The 27,907-nt window shown below is 46.0% G+C and overlaps 2 protein-coding genes across 5 annotated transcripts; one reads left to right on the top strand and one right to left on the bottom strand.

Moving 5' to 3' along the window:
• Window positions 1-45: 45 nt before the first annotated feature.
• Window positions 46-8,244, top strand: KCTD6 (potassium channel tetramerization domain containing 6). 2 transcript variants are annotated; one of them, XM_051627662.1, is made up of 3 exons: window positions 46-418; window positions 5,513-5,616; window positions 6,836-8,244. In XM_051627662.1, the coding sequence occupies exons 2-3, from the start codon at window positions 5,590-5,592 to the stop codon at window positions 7,520-7,522; spliced, it is 714 nt and encodes a 237-aa protein (XP_051483622.1). In that variant the 5' UTR covers window positions 46-418; window positions 5,513-5,589; the 3' UTR covers window positions 7,523-8,244. The 2 variants fall into 2 exon arrangements, with proteins under 2 accessions (XP_051483622.1, XP_051483624.1); XM_051627664.1 differs by lacking the exon at window positions 46-418 and having other exon boundaries at window positions 3,798-5,616.
• Window positions 8,245-9,220: 976 nt separating this feature from the next.
• Window positions 9,221-27,907, bottom strand: ACOX2 (acyl-CoA oxidase 2). 3 transcript variants are annotated; one of them, XM_051627650.1, is made up of 15 exons: window positions 27,792-27,907; window positions 26,612-26,790; window positions 25,325-25,487; window positions 22,847-22,998; window positions 22,230-22,337; window positions 21,395-21,514; window positions 20,811-20,926; window positions 20,251-20,423; window positions 18,986-19,148; window positions 18,140-18,330; window positions 16,859-17,020; window positions 15,763-15,868; window positions 12,732-12,949; window positions 10,894-11,026; window positions 9,221-9,985 (listed from the first exon to the last, which is right to left on the bottom strand). In XM_051627650.1, the coding sequence occupies exons 2-15, from the start codon at window positions 26,769-26,771 to the stop codon at window positions 9,923-9,925; spliced, it is 2,028 nt and encodes a 675-aa protein (XP_051483610.1). In that variant the 5' UTR covers window positions 26,772-26,790; window positions 27,792-27,907; the 3' UTR covers window positions 9,221-9,922. The 3 variants fall into 3 exon arrangements, with proteins under 3 accessions (XP_051483610.1, XP_051483611.1, XP_051483612.1); XM_051627651.1 differs by having other exon boundaries at window positions 26,612-26,785; window positions 27,792-27,882; XM_051627652.1 differs by lacking the exon at window positions 21,395-21,514.

Here is a 27,907-nt window from a genome sequence, read left to right as displayed (position 1 = left end):
GCTCTCGCGAGAGCTCGCGCGGGAAGCGGGCGGCGCGGCCCGGGCGCGCGGCTTCCGGTGCGCGGCGGCGCCCGCGGGAGGGACCGAGCGGCCGGTGCCCGGCGCGCATGGCTCGGGCTGCCCCGCCCCGCCCGCCGCCACCGCTCCGTCTGGCGGCAGCCGGGCCTCCTCCCCACCCGCTCGGTGACGCCGGGGCGGGCCAGCCGGCTGGCGGCCCGGAGGTGAGCGGGGCGGCGCTCAGGCCCCGCCGGGCTCGGCGCGCCCGCCCCTGCCGGCAGCGAGCGGCGGGCGTGGCCAGGGCCGGGCCTTCATTAGGACGCGCCTTCCCCTCCGCCCCCGATCGGCGGCTCAACTCTGGGCTCGCGTTCGGGCGTCCCCGTCGCTGCCGGGTTCTGCCGCCGCACCGGGAGCCGTGCCCGTGAGTGCTGGGCTGGGCGGCGGGGGGGGGGGCGGGGAACCGGGGCCGGGGAACCGGGGCCTGCCCCGGCTCGGGAAGGCGCTGAGGGGCCGAGCGCCCGGGACCCGCGTGGGGCGGGGTGTCCGCAGCCCCGGCGGGGCGCGGTGCGGCGGGATGGCCGAGGCAGGGCGGGGGGCTGGGCTGCCGCGGCCGGCTCGGTGCCGGGGGAGGGCGGCGGGGCAGGATGCTGGGGTGGGAATGGGGCAGCTGGTGCCTGGGTCCTGTTCCCGGTTGGGCTGGAGGAAGGAGTGGGAGGATGCCGGGGTGGGAGCCCGGGTGTCCGGCGGGGGTCTCTGGCAGGGAGGGTCTCGCCCCACGCCGGGCGTGGAGTGGATCCTCCTGCCCCAGCCGGGAGAGGAGGCAGAGCAGGGACACTGGTTTGGGTTGGAATGAGGGTCTGGGCTCTTGGGTCACACTTAATTGGGGGGGGGGAGGCAAAATGTCTGGGTTCGTTTCCAGTATCTTTGCTGAATCATTGTGATCCTGGGGAGAATTCTTCCACCGTGAGCTCTCTGGCTCCTCTGTGATGGAAACCAGCACTTCTCACCTCCTGCTGCAGGCCTGGGCCCTTCTCTGGAAGGATTTCTGCCCCTCTCTTGGTCCTTGGTGTGTGCAGGGAGGCTTAGTGTTTCTGACACCTGCCTTCCTCCAGAATTGCTTGGAGATGTGTTTCCACTCACAAACAACTACTAGTGAGTTTCATAGAAGCAGTGTACATGGGTGAAACTCAACTGTTGCCATGGGTGCAGAAAGCCTGGCTGACTGGGGTTCCTTCAGCAGGACCAGGCTGGATACAGGTGTCTGGGCTTTCAGGAGGGGATGGCCGAAGTAGCATCATGATGATCAATTTGAATAAGTGGCAGTTAAAATAAAAGTTTGGAACCTGGAATTAAACCGGGATGGTGTAGAGCTCCTCAGGGGAGGGAAGGAAACTCTGGGAGCTTGGAATTTATGGTGAAGCAATTAGACACAAAGGAGAGAAAATGCTGAGTGGCTACTGTGAGTGTTTTTCCCTGCTGCCTGAGGTGAAGACAAAATATGAGTAAAAAGCAACTAAAGTGAAGCAAGAATTAAGTTAATTTTTAATAAACTGTGTTAGTCATTATAAACTTGACATGTAGAAGGTGTTTTTTTAGTGAAGCTGATCTGATGAATTACCAGCAGATTCAGTAACTGGTTGTTTTAAGAGCTTGCCTCTTCCTTGCTCTCTTGGTTAGGGTTGCACAGTGCTGGATCCTCATGGATTTGCTCTGCAGTTTGGTGGAGTTACACCCATCACTGGTATGTGGTTAGTTTTTGTCAGTTTAGGTGGGTCACCAATTGTGATTGTAATAAAAGCTTGCCTTTCAAATGTGACAGCTGGCTGGGGAGTAGAGGTTGTTCATGCAGAGCATAACTCTGCTGAGGGCAGGAGTTTCTTTTTCTCATCTCTGGAGCTCTAAATGGTAAGAGGCATGGAGCTCACTAAGTGGGTGAGTAGCTTGAAATAGTAGGTGTGTTTATCAGTGTAAGTAGAGTTCTAGCTTTGCTCTTCTTAATTTTTAAGTTTGTAGAATTCCTGTCAACTCTGTATTGACCTAGAAATCCAAGGTAACCACTGAAGTTAAGCAGTTTGTGTGGAGGTTAAACAACTTGTGCTGTGATGTTGATACCCAACTGTCCATGAAAGACTGGTGCTGCAAGTAAATCCTTTAATTCTTTTATTGGAAAAACTAGAATGAAAACAATTCAGAGCAAATCAGGTGGTGTGTGCCTCATGACTTCTAACTGTTAGGTGTGTTTCTGCTCCTCCTTCAAGTAACTGTCTATGGCACCAGTGCAGTTTTGTCCAGGTGCAGTGTGTGGCCTGTGGCCTTCACCAAATGCAGTGCACGTGGTCCCTGCTGGCAGCCCTGGGCCTGTCCTGAGCCCATCTATGCGTGCAACTTCACAGGTGCAGTTGTTCAGCTGATTCTAATTTTCTTTCTCTGCATCCGAGCTGTCAAAATGTTTGCAGGTGAGCAGCTCTGCTCTGGGAGAAGTCATTGGGACTGCCTGTTGCAGGGGTGTTGATAAATAGCCTTGGAATACTCTGAGTCATAACAGATGAGATAAGAGGGAGCGTTTTATAAAGGCAGGTATCCAATTTGGTGTATGAAGTATAAAATTATTACTTGAGTGCTTTTCTTCAAAGGTACTTGCTTCTCAGTTTTGGATGTGCTTGGTGCTGGGCTATGGCAGCAGCTGTGAGGCCCATGTTAATGCTGTGTATCTCCTCCCTGCTCACAGGAGCAGCTTAACAAAAGCAGGACTGTGGGTTGACACAGTCGGTGCACTTCTGCTCTTGCCAAAAAATGACATCCTGTTTGGCCTAAATGGTGTCAGCACTTTGCCTGGCAGAATTTCATCTGAATGGAATATTTCTTCTGGTGATTAAAGGCAGGGTATGGCTGCATGTCACCTGTGATCTGCTGTCTGGACACGAGTAGCCACATTAGTGAGACTGTCCCTGTGTGCCCTATGTTGCTGTGTGGCACAGGAACCAGAGCTGGCTTGAGGCTGCCCATCCCAGGGTATGGATGGAGTGGGTATCTGCCCACCCCTGCTGAGGCACCACTATTTCACTCAGGAGGAATTTGAAGCATTGCTGAAAGGGTGCATGTCATGAAGGGTGTATGTCCCCACCCTGGTTGTGGTTTTGCTAGTCCTTACCTCAGGTTGTACCTGAACAGACCTATTTTTGCCTGGGCAGTTGTGTATAAATCCAGAGCTCTCAGGCTGATGAGGGAAGCAGTGAGTAGTTGTGATCACACAGACATTTGAGGATGGCCTCCTGGTACCATCCCTGCGTTGTGCGTCTTGCTCCAGCACTGGCATTGCTGGGGAGGTTTGTGTGTGCCCAGTGGTGCTGGGTCCTTTCACAAAGGTCAGTGAGACATCTCAGTGCACTTACATGTTGAGGGCTGGGCTTGTTTCAGCTAATTGCTCTCCTCAATTATTCACTCTGGTGTTGCGTAGCAGGGCTGTGATCAAAGATTAGCTCCTGCCCTTGTACAGACAGGCAGTGTCATCTGCTTCTTTCACTGATTAAAGAAACTCTTGGTTCATCCATAGTGTGGGCTTAGGTGCTGACCAAATAACACAGTATCTCTCCACCATCAGTTTAAATAACTCTGATGGACATCTGTCTGTCTTTGAAATATGCTGAATGTATAATTCCAGTTGATTTTGTTAACTGCAGATCTCTTCTGTCATGATTGCCAGTGAAGTTTCTGTCTGGCTGCACCATTTCACTTTAAAGTGAATGCTCTCCTTGAACATCTGAAACCTGTACCAGTTTCTCCTGTGATTTTAATGCATCTGATGTTATATTGGTGTTGTACTTGACCAGAATAACACCTGTAAGTGCTGGAATTTAAAAGGTCTGGGCTGTTGGTAAAAGGTGATGAGCTGTAGTTGAATGAGAATTCCAAATAGAGAAAACCTGGATGAATTCACCTCTTGATTTGGGGGTGGGTAAAAAGAATAATTATAGAGGTTGGCAAAAGAGCTGGCACACCAGGTTTATCTGCTGTCGGGGGGTGTGTGCTTTAATGTACTTTCTTGAGGCATGCTCTGTCTTTAATTTGTAAAAATAGGATCCTGGTATGACTAGTTCTGTATCTTAGTATTCCTTAATCTTCTGTCTGATCTCATGATTTTTGGATCCTGATTTTGTTTTTTCTACTCTTTAATACATCTGAGATGCAGCTGAGGCTGTGCTCATGCTGCAGGCCCCTGAAGGCCCGACCTGCTGGCTGCTGTCGTGCCCAGGCTGTGGGTTTGGGCAGGGTAGCAGAGCCCAGAGAGGTGGGATGTGCTCCCCTGTGCTGGGGTGAATGAGACTGGCCTCGTTTACTAGGAATGAAAAGGGCAAGTAATCTTTTTGGTTGGGGATTAACTGTGAACCTTCAGTTGTTTTGGAATGTAGGGCTCTGACTCGGTTAAATCCTTGTGTTGCTTTTAGCTGGGTGACTGTGTATTGAAGTTTGCTGGTAAAGAGGATGGGAGCAGAAGTCTTGGTAGCTGTGTGGTCTCGACAATGTAAAAATAAACAAACTGAGAAGCTGTACCCTACTTAAAACAGCCTGACCTAAATTTCTAGCCATTTTAGCAGCGAGGCAGGCTCTGGATAGAAATAAGGGCTTAACTGACGATTGGCTTCCCTGTCCATGCATTGCTTGACATGGTTGATGGGCCACCTTTGGAAAATCTCCACTGGTGTCTGGGGTCATTCCTTCCTCCCTTGAATTGCACAACCAGGCTGTGGATTTGCCTTGCTGCTCTCATGTGGAGGGAGTCCCCTTGTTATGCAAGTCAGCAGTTCAGCATCTTCTGGGAAGTTAAGGCATGAACCACTTCTCAAATTGCTTTTGTTGGAGCGTTGCTGAAAACACGTTTCGTGTCTTCTGGCTTGTCCCTGAAGAGATTTCTTTCAAGAGTGTGTATGTGTCTGTGAAGTCCACTCATACTCTTTGGCTGTAGATTAATGTTCTTGCTATCACTTGAAGTTCTGCCCTACTGAATTATTAATCTGCAGTGAAATGATTTTTTTTTTCTTCTTACTGTTCATTGACTTTCATCCTTGATTTATTCTTCTGTGCAGCTCCAAACTGGAGCCTGGGAATTTTGACTAATATTAATGGCTCACATATATGACCTCAATGGTGGCTAAATTTCTTTTTAATTGGGAAAAGGACATCTGTCTTTCAAAGTACGTGCACTTTCCTGGGTGAAAGGTAGGCTGTTCAGGAATATACTTTATCCTCAGGGGCGTGTTGTTATTTAACACAACTGGGGTGGTCAGACAGCTGGTGGAGTGATTACCCGTGTGCTCTGGAGGCAGTCCTGTGGGTGGTGTGAAGGGAGAAGGAGGGAAAAGCTCATCTGCAGATTCACCTACCAATGTGGCTCTGTAGCTGAGTGCTCTGGGGGCAGAGCCTGCCCTTGCTTAGAGAGCATTCCCCTGGCTTGTTCCTGTAGGTACTGATCGTCTGTTCTGTTCTTTTGTGGTTTTGTGTGTGCCTTTTCCTGCAGGAAGATAAGGTGAATCGCGTATCCTTTCAGCAGCCTTCTGTTAAACTTGGAATACTGCAGTTCAAGCAGCTGAACAGATGGATAATGGAGACTGGGGATATATGGTAAGTGAGCCTGTGGAAACGCACTGTGTGGTGTGACTGGACTTTCAGGGTCCTGTGGTAAGAATCCTACCAGATCTGTCTTGTGTAGATCCACAGCTTCAGTCATGTGAGAAGAAAAGCTGTGTGTGTTATGACAGGTTACTTAGATTGTCTGGAGTGTTTCCCCTCACAGGCTGTGTGTGGGGAGAGCTCAGGTTTGTCTTTTCTGGGTACAATCAGAGAGTACCTGACTGAAGCCTTAAGCTCAGTGCTGCCCTGTTCCTGACACACAGAGGCCAAAGGGAATTTGTTCTTCCTGCGTAAGATTTGAAAGACTTTGTCATTTTATTTATTACGAAAAATATTTTTCCTTGTAAACCCTGTTTCAAACTAGACAAACACATCTTATTTTTCTTCTCTTTCTCTAAACATTCTGCTGCCATTCATGTGTCTCTCCTCTCTGTCTGGCCTCAGTCCTGATTGTGAGGGTTGGTGGTGGCCAGATGGGATTTATGTTCCTTTCTCTCTTGCTTCCTCATGTGCTGTCTAGAAGCTGATGCAGACTTGCTTGTGCTCTGGCTCCTCCTGTTCTAATTTGCTAATAAATTTTTCTTTATAGAGGTAAAAGCTGAAAGTTCTTTTTTGTTTCTTTGTTTTAATGATGCCTTGTAACCAGTGTGTGGATTATTTTGGTTGTGAGCTTTGTGAGCTCTTGGTCCTGTGTCTAAACTTGCACTGTCATCCTGTCATCCTCTTTTGAGGGAGAGAGAGGCTTAAGACTTGTTCAGCTCTTTTTTTTTTTCCCTTTTTTTTTTTTTTGGTTGTTGTTCTGGAATGAGAAACAGATTATGAAAGTAAGAAACTCTGATGGGCTTCATTCAGACTAACTTGTTCTTCAGGAAATCTCCCTGTTCTCATTTCCCCATCTGTAGAACAGGGAAAAACTTGCTGCCCAAATGCAAAACTTGTGTGACAGTAGCTCAGTTGTTAAGATTTCTAAAGCATTCTGGAAACATGCATCCTGAATGCCAAGTGTCCTCCTGTCTGGTTGCCAGTTGGGTCCTGTTGCTAGGTGGCTTGGATTTGCTCGGGTTGAAACACCCCTTCAGGGCTTTGCATGGGAGAAGCAGAATTCTCTTCAGAGCCTGCAGTTTCCAGACAGTACTTGCCATGTGTGTCAGGGAGGTGATTGAACCTACTTGTGGTGGCTTGATAAACTCTGCCATTTCTCTCTTTCTAGATGACTGATCCAGTCACGCTAAATGTGGGTGGACACATGTACACGACATCCCTCACAACTCTAACGAGATATCCCGACTCAATGCTTGGGGCCATGTTCAGGGGAGACTTCCCCACTGCCAGGGACTCTCAGGGCAATTACTTTATTGACAGAGATGGACCACTTTTCCGTTATGTTCTTAACTTTTTAAGGACCTCAGAACTCACTTTGCCACTGGACTTCAAGGAGTTTGACCTCCTTCGGAAGGAAGCCGACTTCTATCAGATCGAGCCGCTCATTCAGTGTCTTAATGACCCCAAGCCGCTGTATCCCGTGGATACCTTTGAGGAGGTGGTGGAGCTGTCCAGCACCCGGAAGCTTTCCAAGTACTCCAACCCCGTGGCTGTCATCATCACACAGCTCACTATCACCACGAAAGTCCATTCCTTACTGGAAGGCATTTCAAACCACTTCACAAAGTGGAATAAGCATATGATGGACACCAGGGACTGCCAGGTTTCCTTCACTTTTGGGCCGTGTGATTACCACCAGGAAGTGTCTCTCCGGGTCCATCTGATGGAGTACATCACCAAGCAGGGCTTCACGATCAGGAACACCAGGGTTCATCATATGAGTGAGCGTGCTAATGAAAACACAGTGGAGCATAACTGGACTTTCTGTAGACTGGCACGGAAAACAGATGACTGATTCTGACTCCACAGGAGCCACTTCAGTGATTAGCAACTTAATTGGACAGCAAACCCAAGAGAGTCTGGATTTTGACTAAAGCAACAATGTGGGCTTTTTTTTATTTTATACGACTATTTATTGTTTATCAGTAAGGACTGGAGGAGTTTAATTCTCTAGCAGCTCTGTCCTTTTGTCCTGTTCAGAAAAAAACAACATGCATGTGCCTGTTCAGTCAAGACACCTTTTTGTTTGAAAGAAGGAGTCCGAAGAAATTAGTACAATAGGGTGTTTTGTGTCATTAACAGAATTCTCTGATGCAACTTAAAGTGCTAAAATTACCTCTGTTAAAATGGTTTCTAATCCATCTAATGCTACGATACTGAGAGCAAGAAACAAACAGAATTTAAGATGCAGTTGGGGAAAAAGCTGCTATCATGTAGACTAATTTAGTTTCTAAATCAATAAACAGTATTGTAATACTCTAGGAAAACAAATCCCACCCTTTAAAAGTACTTGATAAGTACAGTTTCTTACAGTTATGACAACTGTTTCTTTCTATGCATATAAATCAAGCAACCAAATATCTGTAGCCATGGAAGTATGATTAGAAATATTTATATTGGATTCTAAATTCAAAATGTCCCTGTGGTAGAATTCATATTTTTAATGCCTGGTGCAATATTATTCCCAAGTGTAATGCCTGCCAGCAAGAAGCTAATAAAAATGTGAAATACAGAATACTATTTCTTTTCTTTCCTCTTTTGTTTTCTAGAACCTTGATACTTCAAAGCCAACCAAACAAAAAATTCCACCCAAACCCTGTATTTCTATTCTGCAGAGTTGTTCAGATGCCCCCTGCTCCTCCACTACTGATGTGCTCTGTTTCTTTTTGTCTTTATCAGTTGAGTCAACTGTCCTTGTTACAGCAAACACGTCTCGAAAACTGCATGATGCCTGATGACAGGATGGCAGGTATTTGTACTGGCTCCAGGGACAGGGATGGAGGGAACATAGAGCTTAAACACCTGTAGCCATTAAGTAGTGTTGTCTGGTTTGTCAGCAATTTATCTAGTGACTTGTATATATATTTAACTGTAAAGTGCTGTTTCTCATGATGTTCAGGTCAAGGCACTCAAGTTCTGTGGTTTATCTTGGGCACTTTGTCATAGTTATGACAAAGTTTCTTGTTATTCTCTAACTGGAATGCTCTTGGGAGTAAGAGAGCTGCTGCTGAATGGATCAGGTCCTCCCCTGGCATTCCTGTCACAAGTGTTCCTTACCCCAGCTGCTTTGCTCTCTGGGCTGTGTGGACCACAGCTCTTTGGGAAGGTAAGAGGGGCTCTGGATTTCAGTGGTTGCTGCTGGTTCTTGAAGGTGGCAGCTTTCTATCCCATCTCTCACACTTTCTCAGGGGTGTATTTGTCATATTTTGTCTCCCCCTCTTCACACATTGTAGGGGCTTTGGCTTTTGTAATGAGAGGCAGGAAGAACTTTATTCTTCCCATAAGGGGGAAAGAAAAGCTGAACTGATGAAGCTCAGGAAAAGTGTTTTGTTTCCTTCCTGCAACATGTGGTAAGAAATATCTGTGTTAACTGGCACTGAATTATAATCACAAGATGTTCTTTGCAACACTTCATTTACTGGCAAATTAATGACTGGCCTGGATCAGTCTGCCCTTTCCATAATTACGTAATATAATAATTAGAGAAGCAGTATTCCAAATAATACACTTTATTGGAGCCTGAGATTTATAGAAAGACAATATGAGCAGCTCTATTAATGGGAAAGTAAATTCTACAGACAAGAGCTGACATCAGCTTAGTCTGAATCTTCATCAGCCGGGAACACTCCACTGCTGGGCAAGTTAAGAGCTATTCTAATTGTCCAAACAGATTCACCTTCTACTATACTTGATCTAAGAGAGAAAGTTATCCCTGGAAACCAAGGACCATAATTTTACATAACCTTGGGATTTTTATTCAAGTTGTCTGGTCGTCTGTTTTGTGTTCTGTGGTGTGTGGGGGGTTTTTTTGTGTGTTTTTTTTTTTTTTTTAAGGCACTGTATGGTTATAACACCCTGAGGGGAGCTTGTAATGTGGGGTTTTTGTCCTTAATTGTCATATAGTGGATTTAAAAAAAGAATAAAGGCAAATGGCATCAGTTTGATGCTCTTAGAACACTTCAGGTTAGAAAACAGCAAACCCCAGGCCAGTTCTGACTAGGTTGCCTTGTAGCAGTGGGTACCACTCAGCTTGTTTGGCTTCTGTCTGGTTAAATGCAAATGGCTGGCTAAGAATCTTGTTTTGTACTTGTTGCAAGTGGTTGTTAATTCTGATTAGTCATTCCTGCTGCTTCCTAAGTGTGCTGCTGCACAAAGAACAGGAGGAAATGTGGGGCCTTCACTTAGATCACGCTCTTCATAGTTTTGATAACGTGTTGTGAAGAAGTGGCTTCAAATACTTCTCATAGGCTGGGTTCATCTGTTCAGAAAGAGAATTGTGGAAGGGAATTAATGGCAATTAAGAAGATTGAAAAGGCTATTGTTTTTTTCTGATGAATGATATCTGAATTATAGAAAGCTAGACTGTTTAAAAAAACCCCAAACAGCCAGTTACTTAGCTGTGCAAGATTTCTTTCTCTGTAGTATGTGCTGTCCTTTATAACCAGCATGCAGTACCCATCCCAAATGGAACTGTATACTATTTAACTTCAAAAAAATATGCTTGAACTCGAATGCTTGCTGAAGGCAAATTTTGTGTTCAGCTGTAGAATTTCAAAGGGCTGCTGATTACCACAGTAAAAATCTCACTTAAGGCAAAATGAGTTTTCAAACAGAGCAATAGCTATTTGCATCATGCAGAATTTTAAATTGCTCCAGAATATGGATGGATTAAGAAGTGAAAGTAAAGTGATGGAGACTATGAAGGATGAAATGGTTTTGTTTAACATTTATACTTTTCTTGGTTAAACATATAAAAAAAGTCTTGCACTAGTAAAAGTACCAGTGAATGGAAAATACCCTGCAAATAGTGGCTCTTGCAGCCATCTAGTGTTGTTCCTTAATATGGGAACTATGTAAACAGACTTATAGCTTAGTTTGTACCATGTTATCTCAGTGATAAAAGTTTAAACAACAAAACCCCACTGGTGGCACATGACAGTCCAGCTCCTAGGTACAAGCTCTCTGGGGGCTGTAATTGATCATTAAGTTAAATGTCTGAGCTAAGACTACAGGGGGCATAACTGGAGTATCACAGGTCATTGTTCAGAGTGAGATACTAAGAGTTAAAGGCTTTTATTCCACTTCTTTTTATCTGTATTGCTTTGATTAAAAGCAAAATGCTCTGGCTAATGCAGGAGGTCCCTGTCTGTAGCCCCCCACCCATACCTGTGTGTTGGTGGGTGACTTCTGGGCCCACTCATAGAACCGTTGGTAAACCTGCCCATCATAACTGCCAAGTGCAGAATTCAGGCTCTTATCTGAGAAGTCAAAAGCATCCACCAGTGGAACAGCATCCTTCCTAAGGAGGTGAATGACATTCAGGTGAGTGGAGCAGGTATGGCTTTGTATGGGAGGAAAAATAAGTCAAAGGTAAGCTTGAAAGTCACTTGTCTGGGTTCCTCAGCCTAAAAAGCTTGTGCCAGTTTTTCCCTTTGCCTCTGCACTGTGGGGAAAACCCTGCTTGTTTTCATTCCTCAGAGGCGTGATCTACTAATGCCTGGAGTTGTCTGTACTGTTGAATGGGTATTTGCAGGGGCTTGTAGTCACCTGGGGTCTGTCCCTAATTCCCTAATTTAGGACTCAATCTGATGTCAGACATTTTCTCAGCAGACTTGTCAGTTCTTGCTTTTGTTTTTTGGTGTTTGGTTTTTTTTGTTTTGTTTATGCTGTATGTGCTTCTCTTACAAAATGGAGTAAGATCATTACTAGATCCATGTGAAGTGTTTTGCTGATCTTTGCCTACTTTTTAAGTATTCCTGTTACCTCACTGTGAGGTGTCAAGGTCTTCCACTTGCTTTGTGTCTGTAAGAACACAGCAGCCCTGAACTGCAGCAAGGGCCCATCCAGCCCCTGGGCCAATCTGACAGCAGTCAGCAGCAGATAGAGCATCAGGACAAGTATGTAATAACCACATCTCCTAAGCAGGAGGAGGTTTATTTTTCCTCCTCCTCCCGTCATCCTGGGTGTAGGAATTTGTGCTGGCTGTACCCCCCACCTGAGGTACAGGGATGCAAAGTGGTTTGCTCAAATGTTGGCATTTGCATCTAGGAGTTCCTTCACGGGATGGGCTGTTTGGGAAAGGCTGGGTTTTTGCTACAGAGAGGGAAGTGTTTGTATCCTTTTTACTAATTGTAAATAACTGACTAATCACTCAGGTAAATAGCTACTCCATCCTGTCAACAAGGCATGGACTAACACAGAGAAATTGCAGTGGATTCCAGATGGCAATGTGTTAGGCTCTCAAAAACATTGTTAAGCTTATTGCTTAACTTGAAATCTGCAATCAGTTTTGAAATGCTTGCTCTTTGGCTCACTCCAGTTCAGCTCTCAGTTATGGGGTGTTCTTGTTTCTCTCCAGGTGGCTTAGGTAGAATTTTACATGCAGCAGCAACTGATTTCTCTCCACTATAAGTTACTCTAATCTTAACAGCCAGCACTGAGCAATGAAAGGTAAACCCTTGGTCAAAACGCCTTTGTGAGGGTTGTGAAAACTTAGCATGCCTCAGAATTCATCTAGTTAGTAATAACTTGTGTTGAGCAGATGCATCTGAACTAGCTGTGGGCAGGATTGTTTGGGTAGCAGTTGCAACTCAGCCATGGCAACAGAGTAGGCTGTGCTCGCTGTGGCTGAGCAGACTTCGCAGTGTATGGTGGGTTGCTGTGGCTGCCTCCTGCCAGTGCTGCTCTGATTGTTTTCCTCCTTTTGCTCTGCTGCAAATGGCAGAAGGTGTTCAGGAATACTTGATGTATAACTAAAGATTTCATGATAGGGAATTTTACTTTAGAGATTGCAGAGGAGCTGAATACTTGGGTCTGTTTTGCTGCGAAAGGAGCTCTGTGTGGATGTTTCAATGCATTTCTAGTGCTGCCAGGCAATGAAAATAAAAACTGACTGAGGTGAATTGACTTTGGAGATGTTGCCATGGTACAGCAGCTCCATTTCCTGTCTGTCACAGGGACAAATGGAATAGCTGTGTATCTCCTCTCATGCTAGAGCAGCTCACCGGATGACAGGCAGGAGGTCCAGGTATGATGCTGTGACCATGTCCATTTGAGCTCCAGACAGGTATCCATCATGCAAGAAGACGCCTGCATTCGAGAAGATCCCGTGTAATGCAAAGAGGTCACAAAGATGTTTCATAATCTTCTGGATGCCAGCCTTGGTCTCGAGTCTCTCCACAGTCTCTGCAAAGTTTTTCACTGTGATGTAGTGGCAGTGAGCCTGGAAAACAAATGCCATCAACAGTGAATGCACCTCAAAACACTTAGTAGGCCAAGTGACTCAAATGTTCTTGCAGAGAATATAAAACCTTTTCATCTCTGTGGCACATTTCCAGTCTATTTTGTTTGCTCGTTGACCAGTCTTTTGCATTCATGTCTCACAGTGACAGTAGAGGAGAGGATTGGGAGTATAATAATTGGGGGTATAAGTCAGGACTGTGGAGTTCGTAAACTCTAGAAAACCGCTTCAGAAATCATGGTGGTACTTATTTAAAATATATTTCTGATGAATACCCCGTGATGGAAACATGCTGGAGTGTCATTGTGTTGACCCCTAGCAAGTGAATCTTTGTTATATATTAACAGGAGAAAAAGCTTTTATTGAAGACCTGGGGCTCTTGGTACATTGGGCTCAGTGTCTGTGGGGCTTCAGCTCTGAAAACAGAAGAACACAGAAGAACAAACTTACCTCTTGCTTTTGTGGTTTTAAGTAAACTGATAGTTTCTGGGTTAGGCACCAATTGAGTGTCTAATAATCAAATTGCAGAAGTAATAGCTGAGGTCTGGAGCAACAGAGCCCACCTGTCTGTGGGGGTGGCCCTGGCTATGTTGACATTACTGTGGGTGGCTGAGGATGTTGGTATCTGATGGGTCACTCTCATGGTGTGGTTCTCCTCCCAGCTGTGGGTGGAAGCACAGCACACCTGCACTGCAGCTCTTTCTGCCAGCATGGTCAAGCAGTGTGGAGGACAGTGAGGACTGCAGGACCTGCCTGAGAAGCTGGGTGTCTGCTCCAGCAATTCACTTGTGCAGAGTCTGCAGCAAAGCTGTACCCAGTGTCTGAGCCTCTCATCTGAGAGCTGGCAGGTGTCAGCTCACAGAGCTGCTGTGCCAGTCGTGTGGGTGACTCTCCAGGGAAGGTGTGGAATGAGAAGTAAACACAGAAGTGCCCCAAGAAGCTGGCAGGCTATCAAACTTTTGTAGGGAAAATCCAAGGTTTTGGGGCAACTTTTCCTCTCCCTGAAGTATCTAAGAAACTTTAGGGGCCTGGATCCCATTTTCTGTGGACTCTTAGCAGCACAATCACACTGACAATACCACAGCCAGCCCTCTGCTTATGTTGGGCTCTTCAGAAACAATTTATTTCTAACTAGTCCTGTGTCTAGGTTGTCCTCCTTGCTTCTTAAAGAGCTGGATTCCTGCTCCTCCTCTGACACATGGTCTTCCCTGCTCTCCAGAGATCTTGGCCACCTACTGGAGTGGGTGCAGGAGGGAGCTGCTTGTTCAGGTTTGTGTGCAGTGAGTCCTGGTCAGAGCCTTTTCTAGAGGTAAGCTCAAATTAGAACATTTTGCCTCAGTTTCATTCCACTAAAAATAGATTTGCATTTAAACAACTACTGGGAGGGTAATTTTTAAGTCACTTTGTTTATAGGAGGGCTCCTTTATTTTTGAGGCAATTGCACAGTTTTCCGGCTCTTTTTCAAGCTTGCAGCATTGAATACTTGCTGCTTCCACTGAGTCTGTGCAGTTGAAAATGGGGGATGATGCACAGCAGACAGGTGACACAAAAAATGCTGCTGCTGAGATCAAGTCTTTGCTCCCTTACTGAGTAACTTCTTGTTGTGAAGGATTATAGCTGCTTACTGGGATGAGCAGACCAAGGCTTTAGATGGTTTTGAAAGGATTTCAACTGTTGCTGAGAAAGTGTTTGACTCATCAAAGATTACATCTAATTGACTAATTACAAAGGGACTGTTTCCTACTATGAAATCACCAAGCAGGTGTCCCCACAGCTAGGGATGTATAAGGTTCCTTTTTCCCTGTCAGGTGCTTCTTGCTAAGTCCATTTCAATTTGGGCTAGCTCTGGCTGAATGGTAGGTTACAGCAGGATGTTTTTCATTAAAAATTGAATTAAATGAAAATAAGCCATGAATCTGTTTCAAAATCTTCCTTTCCTCAGTTTAAGAAGGAAGGAAGAATTTCACCATAACTGTAGAGGATGTGCACTTAGTATTTAATTTTCTTACAATGTAACTGGTTTTTTTGAACATACTGAAGTATCAGTAGCTTTGGTTTTCATTTAAATTTAGGGCTTTTCTCCCCTCTTACTTTCTTTCCTGCTTGATTCTGTACTAACTATCCTCTGTTTTGGGGAACAACTGCTGCTGGCGTGATCCTCCTTCAGCTGGACCCATGCTGGTTGCCTGTCTAATCTATGTGAACTGGGAGCTGGTTTTGAATGTCTTACTAATTTGGCTTTGATTTGATATTTTTCTTTCAGTAGTAATTAACATGGCCCTTACCACTGCTTTTCCTTGCTTTCCCTGCAGTTGTCCTTTCTGTGAGGGCAGTAGCAGTAAGCAATACCAGACATGTTTCACCCTTGCTGTGACTCCACCAGCTTGCAGCAGGTGGCTTTGGGGAGGCTTTCCTTTGGGAGCCAAAAATGCTGGTTTCTTATAAAGATGAGCATTAGCTGAAGATGGTGAGTTCTTGTTGCAGGATATGGGAGGTTTGGTTCTGATTACTAGTGGCAGCATCACTGTGAAGGTACTTTTTTCCCCCCTCCTTTTCACTTCTACTCTTTAGTCTTTTTCTACCTGGCCTATTCAGACAGCAAATTCTTCAGATCAGGAATTACTTCTCTAATTTTTTCACTCTGCAGACTGCAGTGGTGCCCTGGTCTTTGTGGTGTCCCTTAGATGCTAACAGAAAACAATAAAAAACACTGAGAAGTCAAGCTACACATGCTGTTTCTGTTGCATGTTGTATCATGAAGACAAATGCCAATTAAGCAGATAAATTTTGCTAACCTTTGCAGCCTGTGCCAGCTGCACAGTGCACTGGTTCCATGCATCGTGCTTTTTGACTCCAGACTGAATCAAGTCCTGTAGTTTAGCTGCTGTGCTGCTTATGAGTCTGGAAAATTAAAAAAGCATATTGTGTATGAGTACAGCAGCCCACATGCATTCATCTCATACTCAGACTCATGTGGATCATATGGCAAAGTGGCATTTCTGACATTTGAAGTTATCTGTACACAGTATGAGTGAACTTAGAATGCAAAATTTAAGTACAAACTGGGAGAAGCACCCAGACCACTCCAGTACTGAAGGACTTCTGCCCTCTCTGCTTCCAGAGTAGTTTACTGGGGTCTGCTGGGCTTTTCTTGAGTTGTGTGCATTGTAAGGAGAGTTTGCAAAGCAAAATAAAGCTGTGATAATGTTGGACTGATGTTATATTATACTCTTGCTTTTCTACAAATCCTTCTCCCATTGACACAGAAGTTTTTGGAAGGGCAGCTCTGGTTTTGCTCTGATGTGAATGACAGTACGGCTGTCTATCTGTTTACCTGGTTTTCAGAGATTATGTCTATATGGTCCACAACCATGCACATAATACTAATGAGACTGTTCATGATACCATTTTAATTTGGGTTGAGTAGCTGAATGTGTAGTTACTTGAAAGGCTTCAGGTGGAATGACAGGCGCTGTATGCTGTGCTGATAATTGAAAACAAACATCAGTTTCACGGGTATGTGAAATTTTGCTTTCTGTAAAGAATTGCACAGGGTCCAGTTGCTTAAAGGCTTTACTGGATGGCAACTTGGTGATGGGGTCTGAGATTTACTTGTATTGTGCCAGCAGCTCAGTATGGGATCAACTCTGGAATAGTTAGGTACGACAGGGCCTCAACACTTCTGATGTTCTGAATATGGAAGGTTCATATTGAACATTTTAGACGGCTGTTAATCCTGTGTTGGGTCTTCCTTATCTCTTTCAGGAACAGATGGTGTCAATTATTGTGTAACTTATGTTATTTTACCTCTCTTTAAAGCAAGGAAGAAGCTGAGCTCCTACCAGGTTTCGGATGTCGAACAGAAACCCCGTCTCCTCTTGCTGTACTGACCTGACTGCCGTGTGCTCATAGGCCTCAGTGTAAATATCTGGGCTGAGAAAATCCAACTTGTTCTTGGCTGGACACTTCCTGGGTTTCACTGCAGCCAGATAAGTGACAGATGGTGGAACAGGCTGGCCAGAGCTGGCTGCCATGAAGCTCTTAATCAGGAACCTGGGAAGAGGGCAACAGTCAGAGCAGGGCACGGCTGTGATCCCCACGCAGCAAATGGTGATGCAAAGTGGAAAGTGAGCTCAGGCAGCAAAGGTGTGACCCATCCCACCACTGGGATTTGAACAAGAAATGACCTTTTGTTTTGCATGTTGCTCAGTGTACCCTGGTCTGTGATGGGTCTCAGGAGTCACCTGTCTACTGTGTTTAAACACTACAGTGATGCATTTTTAGGAAGAAACTTGCTGTGGCTGTTAGCAGTCTCAGCAGCGTGGTGATTAGATGCATTATCAACTTTGCAGCCTGAGTCTTCTCAGTGCTCTGGGAGTCTTAATGGTGCTTTGGTCTTACCCTCTGTGATCCCCAGCACACAGTCACACATTACAAACATCAGACCTTTTCTTGGAGCTAAACATGTGTCCAAGGAGAATTCCCCACTCCCTTATTTTCTTGGCACCTCTGCTATGACCTAGACTGACCTGGTCTGGAAGTAGAAGGTTACAGCTTTTCTCTTGACCTTGCTATTGATCTTGCAAAAAGAGGCAGTAATGGGTGCAGAAATATCTGCATGCAAGCACAGAGCTACATGGTAGCACCCCTATCCCTGGGAAGTGCACTGGTTTTCTCCTTCTAGTAAAAACACACATTATTAAAAGTTCAAGCAGCTGTGGTTTCTTCCTCCTGTATTTCATCTTCTCTGGATAATCATCAGTCTGCGTGCTTGGAGGAAAGAGTTCTTGGAGCATGATTCATCTGCTTTCAGTATCCAATAACTTTGCCTTCTTTGAACCAACCTCACTTTACCAATATCCTGTTGTATTGGTAGCTTAAAAAATAAATGAGAAAGCATGTACAGTTTGCTGTACTGCTTGACAGGGGAAAATGAGCTTATGCAGAACAGCACCTGCGTACATCCCAAACCCTGAAACAGAAGAGAGAATCCAATTCCCACACACCTCCATGCCTGTTAGAGAGAAGTCATGAATAGTTTATGTCCTGAGCTGTATTTTCAGAAGGTGCTGTGAGAAAGGAGTAGCTGGTTTTACTGGTTTTGGAGAAGTAGTAGTAGAGGTTGAATAAATGAGCAAGCAGGCTCTGAGATGAGCAGATTTGAATTGTTACCTGGCAGTTTGCAGGAGCAAAATGGTGTTTTCCCCTTCATAAATACAAGAGGCAAGTATTTTAGTATACAGGGAAGGTAGCCCACTCAGCAAGGAGTAACCATGTCCCCCACATGCCCGAAGACAGATCTCCACTCCTGAAGTGCAGTGCTGAGTAACCAGGGCTTTGAAGCCTGAAGATGATGCATGGAGCTGTTTAAAAAAAAAAGGCAGAGTGTTAATGGTAAAGTGTTCTAAAGCAATCCTCAGAGTAAGCTCCCTTCTTTCATTTTGTGCAATTTCTGGGAATGAAGTCTCTATCAAATCCTCCTTTTCATGCTGGGGTAGCACCTAGCTCCCTGAGCCTGGCCTTTCGTTTCTGCTTGGGATGCTGGGCATGCTGTGGGCAGTTCATGCATTTTTGGTTTTCTCTGAACCAGCAGTGGCTTCGGCCACCCTTGTTCAGAGCATGTTTTCACTGCAGGCTTCTAGTTGTGAAATCTTATGTTCTACCCAAAACCTCACGTTTTTGATTTTGGCTTAGAAGTGAGTATTGGTGTGTGCATTTGTAGATGAAATTGTGAAATAACACTTTGTGCCACCAGCTACTTGGAACAAGGTTTTTATCAGGCACGTGTGCTTTTCAAGGACTCTCCACTCAGCAGTATTTCCCAAAATGAAAGATTTGGGGCAGTAAAGCAAATGCTGTTGCTGACTGGTTGTGGACCTAGGACATGCCATTTGCTCTTATAGTGCTTCCTCTTTTTCTGCTTACCTAGAGGTGAGAGGCATGCTTGTCCAGTTTGCTAAAACACTCTGCTATTTGGAGATGAGAAGTGCTGTTGCAGGTAACAGTGCTGCAGCTCACCTCTGGCAGTGTGTCAAAGTTCTTCCTCTGGATGTCCCTGTAAGCCCTGTTGAACAGCTCCTGCAGGTAGTCGTTGATGAAATGAAAGGCATAGGCTGTTGCCAGCTGGGGCAGCAGCTTCTCTTGCTGAGTCTGGTAGTCAAGGATTTTTGCTTCTTGTTCCCTGTTGGAAGACAGCTGATGAAGTAGGGGAAGTGTGGACACGGGCTACTGTTCATTACCTATGGCAAAATGAAAACCAGCATTTTTCATTACCAAGAAGCAGTGTGAACAGGACTAAGCTGATGCTGTGGCAGTAAATCTACCCAGCTGGCTAAGCTGCTACAGAAACAAGCCTGACTAGGAAAGTAAGTTATTTCTCTACTCTGTTGGTGAACCAGCCAAGAGAGTAGAAAAGGCCCCATGTGATGGGCTGGTGTGGAGGAGAATGGGAACTGCAGGAGAAGACAAGGAAGGTGTCTTCAGGGACACCCAAGTTGTTGGTGTTAGATGAAAGGTGGTGGCACTGCACCCTGAAAAGCTTTTGCTTTGCAGACTGGATCTTTGTGGCCCTGAGTAGGGATACGTTTCTTTGAAAATATTTGAGGCTAAGTTATTTTAAGCTTTCTGAGCTTTTTTTAGATGTTCTTTACCACTTTTGCTGTGGTTCATACACTTAGGACTTCAAACGATGGCATTGGTTGTTACAACAGTTCAACATGCTGTGCTTTTGTGTTTGGTTTGTGTTTGAACCAAACCACGTTCTCATTAAGATCTTGCTTTTGAAAGGATGTTTAAGTGGAAATTTTTGAAATCCATTAAGATTATGTTAAAATTACAGGGATTCTTACCAGACTGATAAAATTCAATGTTCTCAAGTGCAGATATTGGAACTGTGGGTGTTGGAAGGTATTTTAATGTTGTGCCCGCTACTAGGATGCTATGGAATAAGAATTCAGCAACTTGACTGCTTGCTCTGGATTCTGCTGAGTTATGGGATTACACAGTAAGGCCAATTATAAGAAAAATAAGTTGCTTGTATGAACCACTGAGCTATTCAAACTATGAAACTTATCTCAGCAAGAACTGTAAACATTCTCTTGTACTTTGACTGAAGCTCGTTAATGTAAATAATGGGGGAGCACGTTTGTCATGCCCTATCCGGGCAGGGAAAGAAGCCAGCGATGTGCTGAAAGATAAGATGGAAAGCAGAAATCCAGAGTGGTGTGGGGGGAGGTGGTGGAGGGTTCCCTTCCCACTGCTGTGGCCCCACGTGGCGTTATTACCCAGGCTGGAGCTTGGACTGGCGGCGAACCACGGAGTAGCGGATGGCGATGGTGCAGGCCTTCATCAGGGGGGTGACCACCTCGTCTGAAATGAGGGAGATGCGCACGGTCGTCATGGTGAAGTAATTGATCTGCTGGGACCCCCTCCTAAGGTAGGTGCCATCTGGCCGGACCTAGAGTAGAGAGGGGACATTAGGTGCCACCTTCTTCCATAGCAGGACAGTTGCGTGATCTCTGCGCGTGGAATAAAATGGGTGTTGAAATACTTGACTGAAGGCAAAGCTGAGTATGTTTATGTATGATGGATGAAACGCGTCCATTTGAGGAGACAAACTTGCTGTTTCTGGCTCGGGTAGGTTCTGTCTGCACCCACCTCAACATGGAATTCCTAACACTGAGTTTCATTTAGGATTCAGGTAATTTCTGCCCTTGATAAAACCACAGAGACTTATGGACACCTCAAAGGAAGATTTTTGTCCTAAATTTAGGCAGGTCCCTGTTGTCTCTCTGGCTGTGCAATGAGAGTCTGACAGGTGAGTCTGATGTGAGGCTGTACTCACCTCACAAAACTTGTTCAGCATGTTCTCCCTGGGGACTCGCACGTTCTGCAGCATGAGGTAGCCATTGTCAGTGTGCTCGAAATTCATTTTGGGACCAATGTCTCCTGCAGTTATGCCTGCAGTGGGAGAAAACACAGCCTGCTTACTTCCACTTGAACTTTTTTCCTTCCCATTTTGTGCCAGGCTTGAAAATCTCGAAGGGTGCATTCAGCTCTGCTTCTTCCCCAGCATGGGTGATCTTGCCTGAGGGATGAAACAAGCATTCACATGCTTTGTGGTAGTTTGTTTCCTTGATCCAGCTGCTACCCATGTTGGTTGTGGTCAGAGCTGATATGTTAATGCAGAGATGGTCAGAACAGCTCAGGCTTCTGGTTAAGAAGGCTTGCTCTGGTCATGCCTGAGGATACATTCAATCTTCCTTTAGATTAAATGATTGAGTTTAGTGATAATTATGCCTGAGGTATCTATGTTGGTTTGGCTTTAGCAATTATAACTCTCTCCCTGGGCGAAATGTTTTAGAAAACATTTAAGGGCAAATTAGGCAGAGCACCTGCAGGAGTGCTGCAATGTCTGTGGTCATTTACCTGGGCAGAGGGAATGGTCCTGAAGGCTGCGTATCTGCACGATGAAGGGATGCACACCATAGCACTTCCCATGGATGTACAGCTGAGCAAAGGCCACTGTGTGGGTTGCTGACCTTCCCACTGCAAGAAGAAAACCAGCCCCACTCCCTTGAGACAAGGTAGAGCACAAACACTTCCACAGTTAACAGCAATCAGTGATAACTGAGTGTTAGGCCTTGCTAGATGTGATCCGCAGGTGCTGTAAGCTGGACATTGCCTAAATCTGAGCTGTGAGCCTGCACTTGGCTCTCAGAAGAGCATCATCCCTCTGCTGCTGCCTGTGAGGCTTGGATGAACAGTTTGCATCAGCAGATATGAAAAAATAAGTAGTTAATGTTCACAGAGTGCTGAGAGAGTGGGAAGTGTTGTGACTGTTGGAGTAACTCCAGGTATTTTCTGTGAAATATCTTCCTGAAGGGAGCCATGAATTTCACACTTGAATCCTTTATGCTGATCCTTTATGCGGATGGCCTCCCTGCAGTTTTTGGTTGTCTGAGTATTATTTACAAAGATAGAAGACTGATTCCTGCAGAGGCAGGAGTTTCCCTGAGTGAAGTTCTCCAGCCCTACCACGCAAAGGCTTTTTGATAGATGATGGTGGCTCTCTTCTCTTCTCTCTTCTGGCCTTTGAACTTGTACAAAACTCTCTGGTCTCTTACTTGCCTCTTGATATGTGCATGTCTTACTGAAGTCCTATGCTAAAACCTGGGCCCTCAAACATGGAGTTTGAGCAGGGCAGACTGAGTAATTGAGGGAGGCAAATGAGGAAAACTAAATTACTTTGTGTGGTACTTACTGTCTCCAGGCCACCACTTCATAGCAGAGATCTTTGGTGTGTTCAGTATAAACTCCTGTGTACTGCTGTCAAAGACTGCTGTTGTTTCCAAACCCTGAAGATAAGTTCCTTTAAAAAAAAAAAATAATAAAAAAATATCTATATATATCTATCTCCTGGTGTACCACAAGGATGGAGAGAGTGGAGGATCCTAGAGGCTGCTGGTGTGGGTATTACCAGGGTTTTGCAATTTACCGTCCTGATGAGAACTGTAGGATGATGCTCCCAGTGACCCAGCACCATTTCCTGCAATGATCTGTGACCCTGCACTATTTCCTGCAAAGACCTCTCGGGCCATGTGGTACTCAGGTAACCTGCCTGGTTCATGGCGACAACCATCAACCAATGGTGACTGTCTGCTTTCTAACTGTGAGCTTTCACCTTTGCTCTTGCTATTTTTTTTTCCACATTGGTAAAACCAAAGCTCGCAGAGGAACACTGAGGATATCAACCTCTGACATGCAGGTGGCATCTTCCTGCCCCCCTGAAGCATGGACAACTTGAACTTCAATTCCCCTGAGAATCTGGGCCAGAGCCTCTTGTCCTCCAGAAGCACTGTGCTTTCTTTGCAGCCTTACCGTGCCCCAGCTCGGTCTGGGCGTAGCTTCCGATCAGCCGGTACTGGCTGGCGAGAGGAATCCACTTGGTGACCTGTTTCTCAGAGCCCAGCACTGAAATACTTCTCATGAAGATGCGGTGAAGGAGAAATGCGACGTCTCCTGACAGGGCCCTGTGGGAAGGCACAAGGGGTATTTTTACACCAGTGAAGTTCCAGGGATGTGATGAATGAGGTGGTGATGCTGTGGCGGTCACCAGACAGCACCACCTGCTGCCTTCTGGTTTCTGCACTGTCATAACCTTACCCAGTGTCCAACATCCCCATGATGCTGCAGGAAAACTACTCTTCTAAGCTGCTTTTGTTCCTTCTTTCGTGACATAGTTTGCTTAAGTGTTGCTAGCTCATTATTTTAGTTGCTCTTGGAGGAACTATCTGTTCTGAGCAGCAGATGCTGAGCTCCTGAAAACACAGCCTAGCTCTGGAGCTCCTGTGGCTCTGAGAGCTTCTGAGCCCTTTGTATCTTTATTTTTCTTCATGAGATTTTTTTCCTGTTTAAGTCATATTTTAAGGCTGAGCTAAAAAAAAACCCCAAACAACCCCACCATCCTACTCTCAATTCCTGAAACCCACATGTGGAGAACAGCCCATCTTCTCCCCCCACGTAAGACTAAATAAATTAATTGTGGGGTACGGTAGACCAAATTACTTATGCAGGTACCCGAGACCTGGATTTCCTGATCATTCCCATTCCTGTTCTAGGGAAATGCCTCAGTATGTTTGGTTTGTTGCTGTACTGTTTGCTGGCAGTGAAAGCAGACTGGGGTTCATGGGCTTGGCCTGACTGGAGTTGGTTGTTTCCTTATGGAAAAATTCAAATACATCCTTGTAACACCTGGTTTATAGTCTGGTCAGGTCCTTTGCCATTGCCAGCTGACAGGGCTGTGCCCATCCTAAGAAGCACTATTCCAGAAGCTGTGTATGGGAACTTGGTACAGGGATTTCCATGGTGTGAATCAAAAACTCATTTGTTTTGAACTTTTTGTGTGTGTGTGAGAAATCCCAAGAAAATATGGAGAATATAGTCCCTCTTCCTGGGATTCCTCAGAGTATGATTGAATCACCTCACAGATATAAGTACATGTGCTCTTGCACCTGGAAATGTCTGCTCTGCTCAGTAGCTCGTATGGCTGGTTGCTTAACTGCAGTGCTCTAGTAAGGATCTCATTCTTGATAAATACCTTTTATTGTCATCAAAGGTCTGCCACCTTTATTCTACAGTGGTCCTGAGAGAGGATCAGTCAGGCTGAAAAAGTGCGTGTGTACATGGGGAGAATATGAACAAATAAGTTAACGGGAAATTGCTTTGATTAACAGAAGACTTGATGAGGCCTTGGCAGCCCATCCAGAAATAGCATTGCTTTAATTGTCATTTTGAAAAGCTGGATCTTCAATGTGTGACTTTGTCAGGTAAGAGCTTGGTGCTCACCTGGTGTTTCATTAGAAAAGAGCTGTCCTGTGAGGCAGCTGTGATCCTAATCCAGCAAAATGCGGTAGCACAGGGCTGGCCCTTGGCATCAGGGGGCCAGATAAAAGGTTTGAGTTTTGTCAGATGTGCTATTTTTTTTTTTTTCTTCTGAGCGAGTAGTGGAGAGCCTCATTTTTGTTGGGAATATAATGATCAGGTCCAAGAGCTCCTGATGGAAGATTTTTACCCTTTATCAGTCCTGCTTATTGTAGGTGGTAATGAGCTTAGTGGAAAAAAGCCCTATAATCTTTCATATGCTGAGATATTGGAAAGTGACTTTGAGGGTCAGAGGTGATTTGTGAGGTGCAGGCTTTTTAAATGATGCCTCTGAACTTGCACTGTCTCATGGGGTATGTAACACCCCCCCCCAAATTAACAGTGTGCACTGGGCAACAGCAAACTGTTACTTTTAATTAGCAAAGGAGGAAAGGAGGAGGGGCAAGCAATTAAAACGTGGAGCTCAACCCCATGCAGAGTGTTAAGGAAAGGATTGTGAAAAATATTTTATTCCATTTACCTAGAAACTGTGTGCTGGTTTTTTTTTTTTAATACAATATGGTGTTTCTAGATGGGGAAAATGTAATTTTTAATTTATCAGAAAGTCAGCAACATAACTGAAACAGCACCACTTCCAATTCTGCTTATATATTTAAAAATGTCTGAGGGGTAGTATAAAAGCTATAGCACAAGTAAGCAGCTTACTGAAGTGGAAATATCATGTTGGGGGTATAAACTGCTGTGATCTATCATGCTGCAGCTCTGTGCTGCTCTTTGAGAAGTTCCCTGCTGTGGATCATCATTTTTCCTTTTTGCTAGCATGCTGCTAAAGTAAAAGCCTGCAGCACACTTGTATCAAAACGTTATCTGTCAACTCTTGGCCTCTCCCAGCCTTTGCTAAAGTGGATTCTTGTTGGCGCACAAAATGCTTAGCAAAAAATTATTTGTACATTTAAAGAAGAAAAAAAAAATCACCTGTAAATGTACTTATATTCAGGTCCATCCTCAGCCCATCCCATCTCACGCATCTTTTTCTGGAGGTGAACACCTTTTCTGACTGCTGCTTCATACCTCTCATTCTGGCTCTGGAAATACTGATTTTCTCTGCTAAATTCAGGGTCACATTCGATGGCTTCAGCTGCAAAGGAACATAGAACAGCTGGTTCTCCTGGGGCGTGGACAGCTCCTCGAGCCCTGCTCGGGAGGAGTGGGCAGGGCTGGGGGCATGGATACAGAAGCTGTGACTCCCTAGGGTGGCTGCAGGCAGGCTGTGTTTTGCCAGTGCTGGCTCTGGTGGCTGTTGTGCCTCACACTGGGCAGTGTTGAGTCTGGGGGAGGAGGAGCGGAGGGGAACCGGGTGGGTCTGAGAAAGGGGTTTGCTGAGTGGGAAGAGTGACCCTGCAGGGTATTGGAGGTGACTGTGTGTCAGGTGGGAAATGCCATGGATCCCTCTGTCTCTTTAGGGCTGTTCCAGCGCTGTGACAGCTGTAAGAGAGGTGGTTAGCTGGGTCTTGTCGGGAGAGAGGCCAATGGCTGGAGCTGCCAGGTGTCCTGCTTGGTACCTGTGCTTTGCCTTGGGACTTCACCAGCCCCGCACAGTGCTGCAAAGTGCCTGCTGGGTTTGCTCTTCCTGTGTCACCCTGAACATTCCTGCAGCTCCCTTTTTGCCTGGAAACCTTTGGGTCCATTCACAATTCAGGTTCTGCTGATCCTCAGTTGCACTATGAAGTGTGTGATCCTGGTGGCCTGTACAGTTTTCATTTGGTAAGGGTATTGTGGGGGTAGTTACAGAGACAAAGGAGCTTTTTTTTTTTTTTCCCTCTGATCTTTCTGAACACACAGCCATTTTTTTTTTGGCACACTCACTGTGAGTAGAAGCAGCTCAGCCTGGCCAAGGCAAGCCAACCCAACCCATGCAAGGAGCTCCCCAACTGGACAAACCCAAGGTGCTGAGGAGGATCATCCAGCAGCACCAGCCCCCATGTTGTCCCTCACTGCCCAGCAGCACCAGCCCTCCACATCCTTCTCACCCAGAGGTGCTCAACTGTGTGACCAGTTTAACTAGTCTTGCCAGAGATACTGGGGGTAGGAGCAGCGAGGAGAGGCTGCAGAGGAGTTGTGCTGATTTACACTAGCAGGGGCCTCCAAGCTTCTTGCTCCCACTTTTATAGGAGATGAGCAATAAGTGCAAAACCCACTGAGGAGCAGAACCAGCAGGGCCGTGGGCACGTACCAGCCAGGGGCCTCGTAAGGCTCACTCACCCACCGCCCTCCGCATCCGAGTTTGCTCCACGCTGCCGTCCAGCCGGGCTGTGAGCTTCTCCACGCTGAAGGAGGCTGTTTGCCTCTCACTGGCGATGTCGGGATTCACGCTGCCGAGGACAGAGCCCTGCCAGTGTTTTCCAGTCTCCAGCAGAACCATCTTGGGAGGCTGAGCTGCTCTGGGGAGGGATGGGTCTCGTTAGGTGCTAGCAATCCTTCCGTGGGTGGTTGGATTGAAGGTGTTGGGTGCAGCAAGGTGTGGTTTCAGTAGGCTGGTCAAGATGTTTCTGCACGGGGAATCAGGGGCATGGCCCCCTGTGCTGCAGACACAGCTACTGCAGGGCTCAGCAAAACAGGTGCAGGACTGTACTTTGTACACAAATAGCGACATTTCCATGTTAGTTTAAAAAAACAACAAACATGTTGCATGAACATGTAGGTACACTGTCTTGTCCTCAATGCCATCATATGGACAGTGAAAATTTAGGGCACTTCTCAAAGCTCAAAATTATTTATGATTTTTTTTGTTTTGTTTAAAAAACATCTTTTTCTTTCACCACTCTGTCCCAAATACTTTATGAGAAGTTACTTCTGGAATCCCACTACTATGGGTTAAAGTTTAAGGGAGTTTCTGGCCCTGGCCTGTTCCCCAACAGACCCCTGCCCTGATGCTCCCTGACCTGTGCCTGCAGGAACTGTCTGTGCTGCCTCTGTCCTGCTCCCTTGGGGCTCAGCTTTACTTTAGCTTTCAACCTTCTAACTCCCATGTTAGCAGCATGTGTCACAGGGTACTAGTAAAAAGAGAGTGTGGTAAGTGGAAAGTAAAGCCGATTTTTCCCTTAAAGAAGGCTGTCTGCTCCCTGCATGATTTTTAATACTCTGAGAAATGTGATCTCTGGAAACTCTCGCAAAGATGCTCTTTATTCTTGCTTTTCTGCTGCGCAGACCTTTAACTCAGGGTCTGTTGTTGTTTCAGGAGGAGGAAAAAAACCCTCAAAGCAGCGTGTTGAGCACAAGAATCTGGAGTAACCCGGAGCTAACCTTGAGCCGCCGCAGGACGCCGGGGGCTCCGCGATGAGAGCCCGGGACGGCTGAGCCACCGGCTCCCGCTTCCGTGAGGCTGCCTGAGGAGAAACCTGCCTGCCCCCTCAGCGCCGTGAGAGCGCCAAACCCCACGTACCTCGTCCCACGCGTCCCCGGGGGAGCCGTCTGGCTGCTGCCCGTCCCGCTGTCCCCGCCGCCGGACCTTGTCCCCGGGGCGGACGTGGGGCAGGCCCGGCCCCGGGGTGGTTCTGC

Source organism: Apus apus, chromosome 9 (assembly GCF_020740795.1).
Source record: "Apus apus isolate bApuApu2 chromosome 9, bApuApu2.pri.cur, whole genome shotgun sequence".
NCBI classification, from domain to species: Eukaryota; Metazoa; Chordata; class Aves; order Apodiformes; family Apodidae; genus Apus; species Apus apus.
The sequence above is the reverse complement of the archived record's forward strand: the minus strand, read 5'-3'. Positions and strand labels throughout refer to the sequence as shown.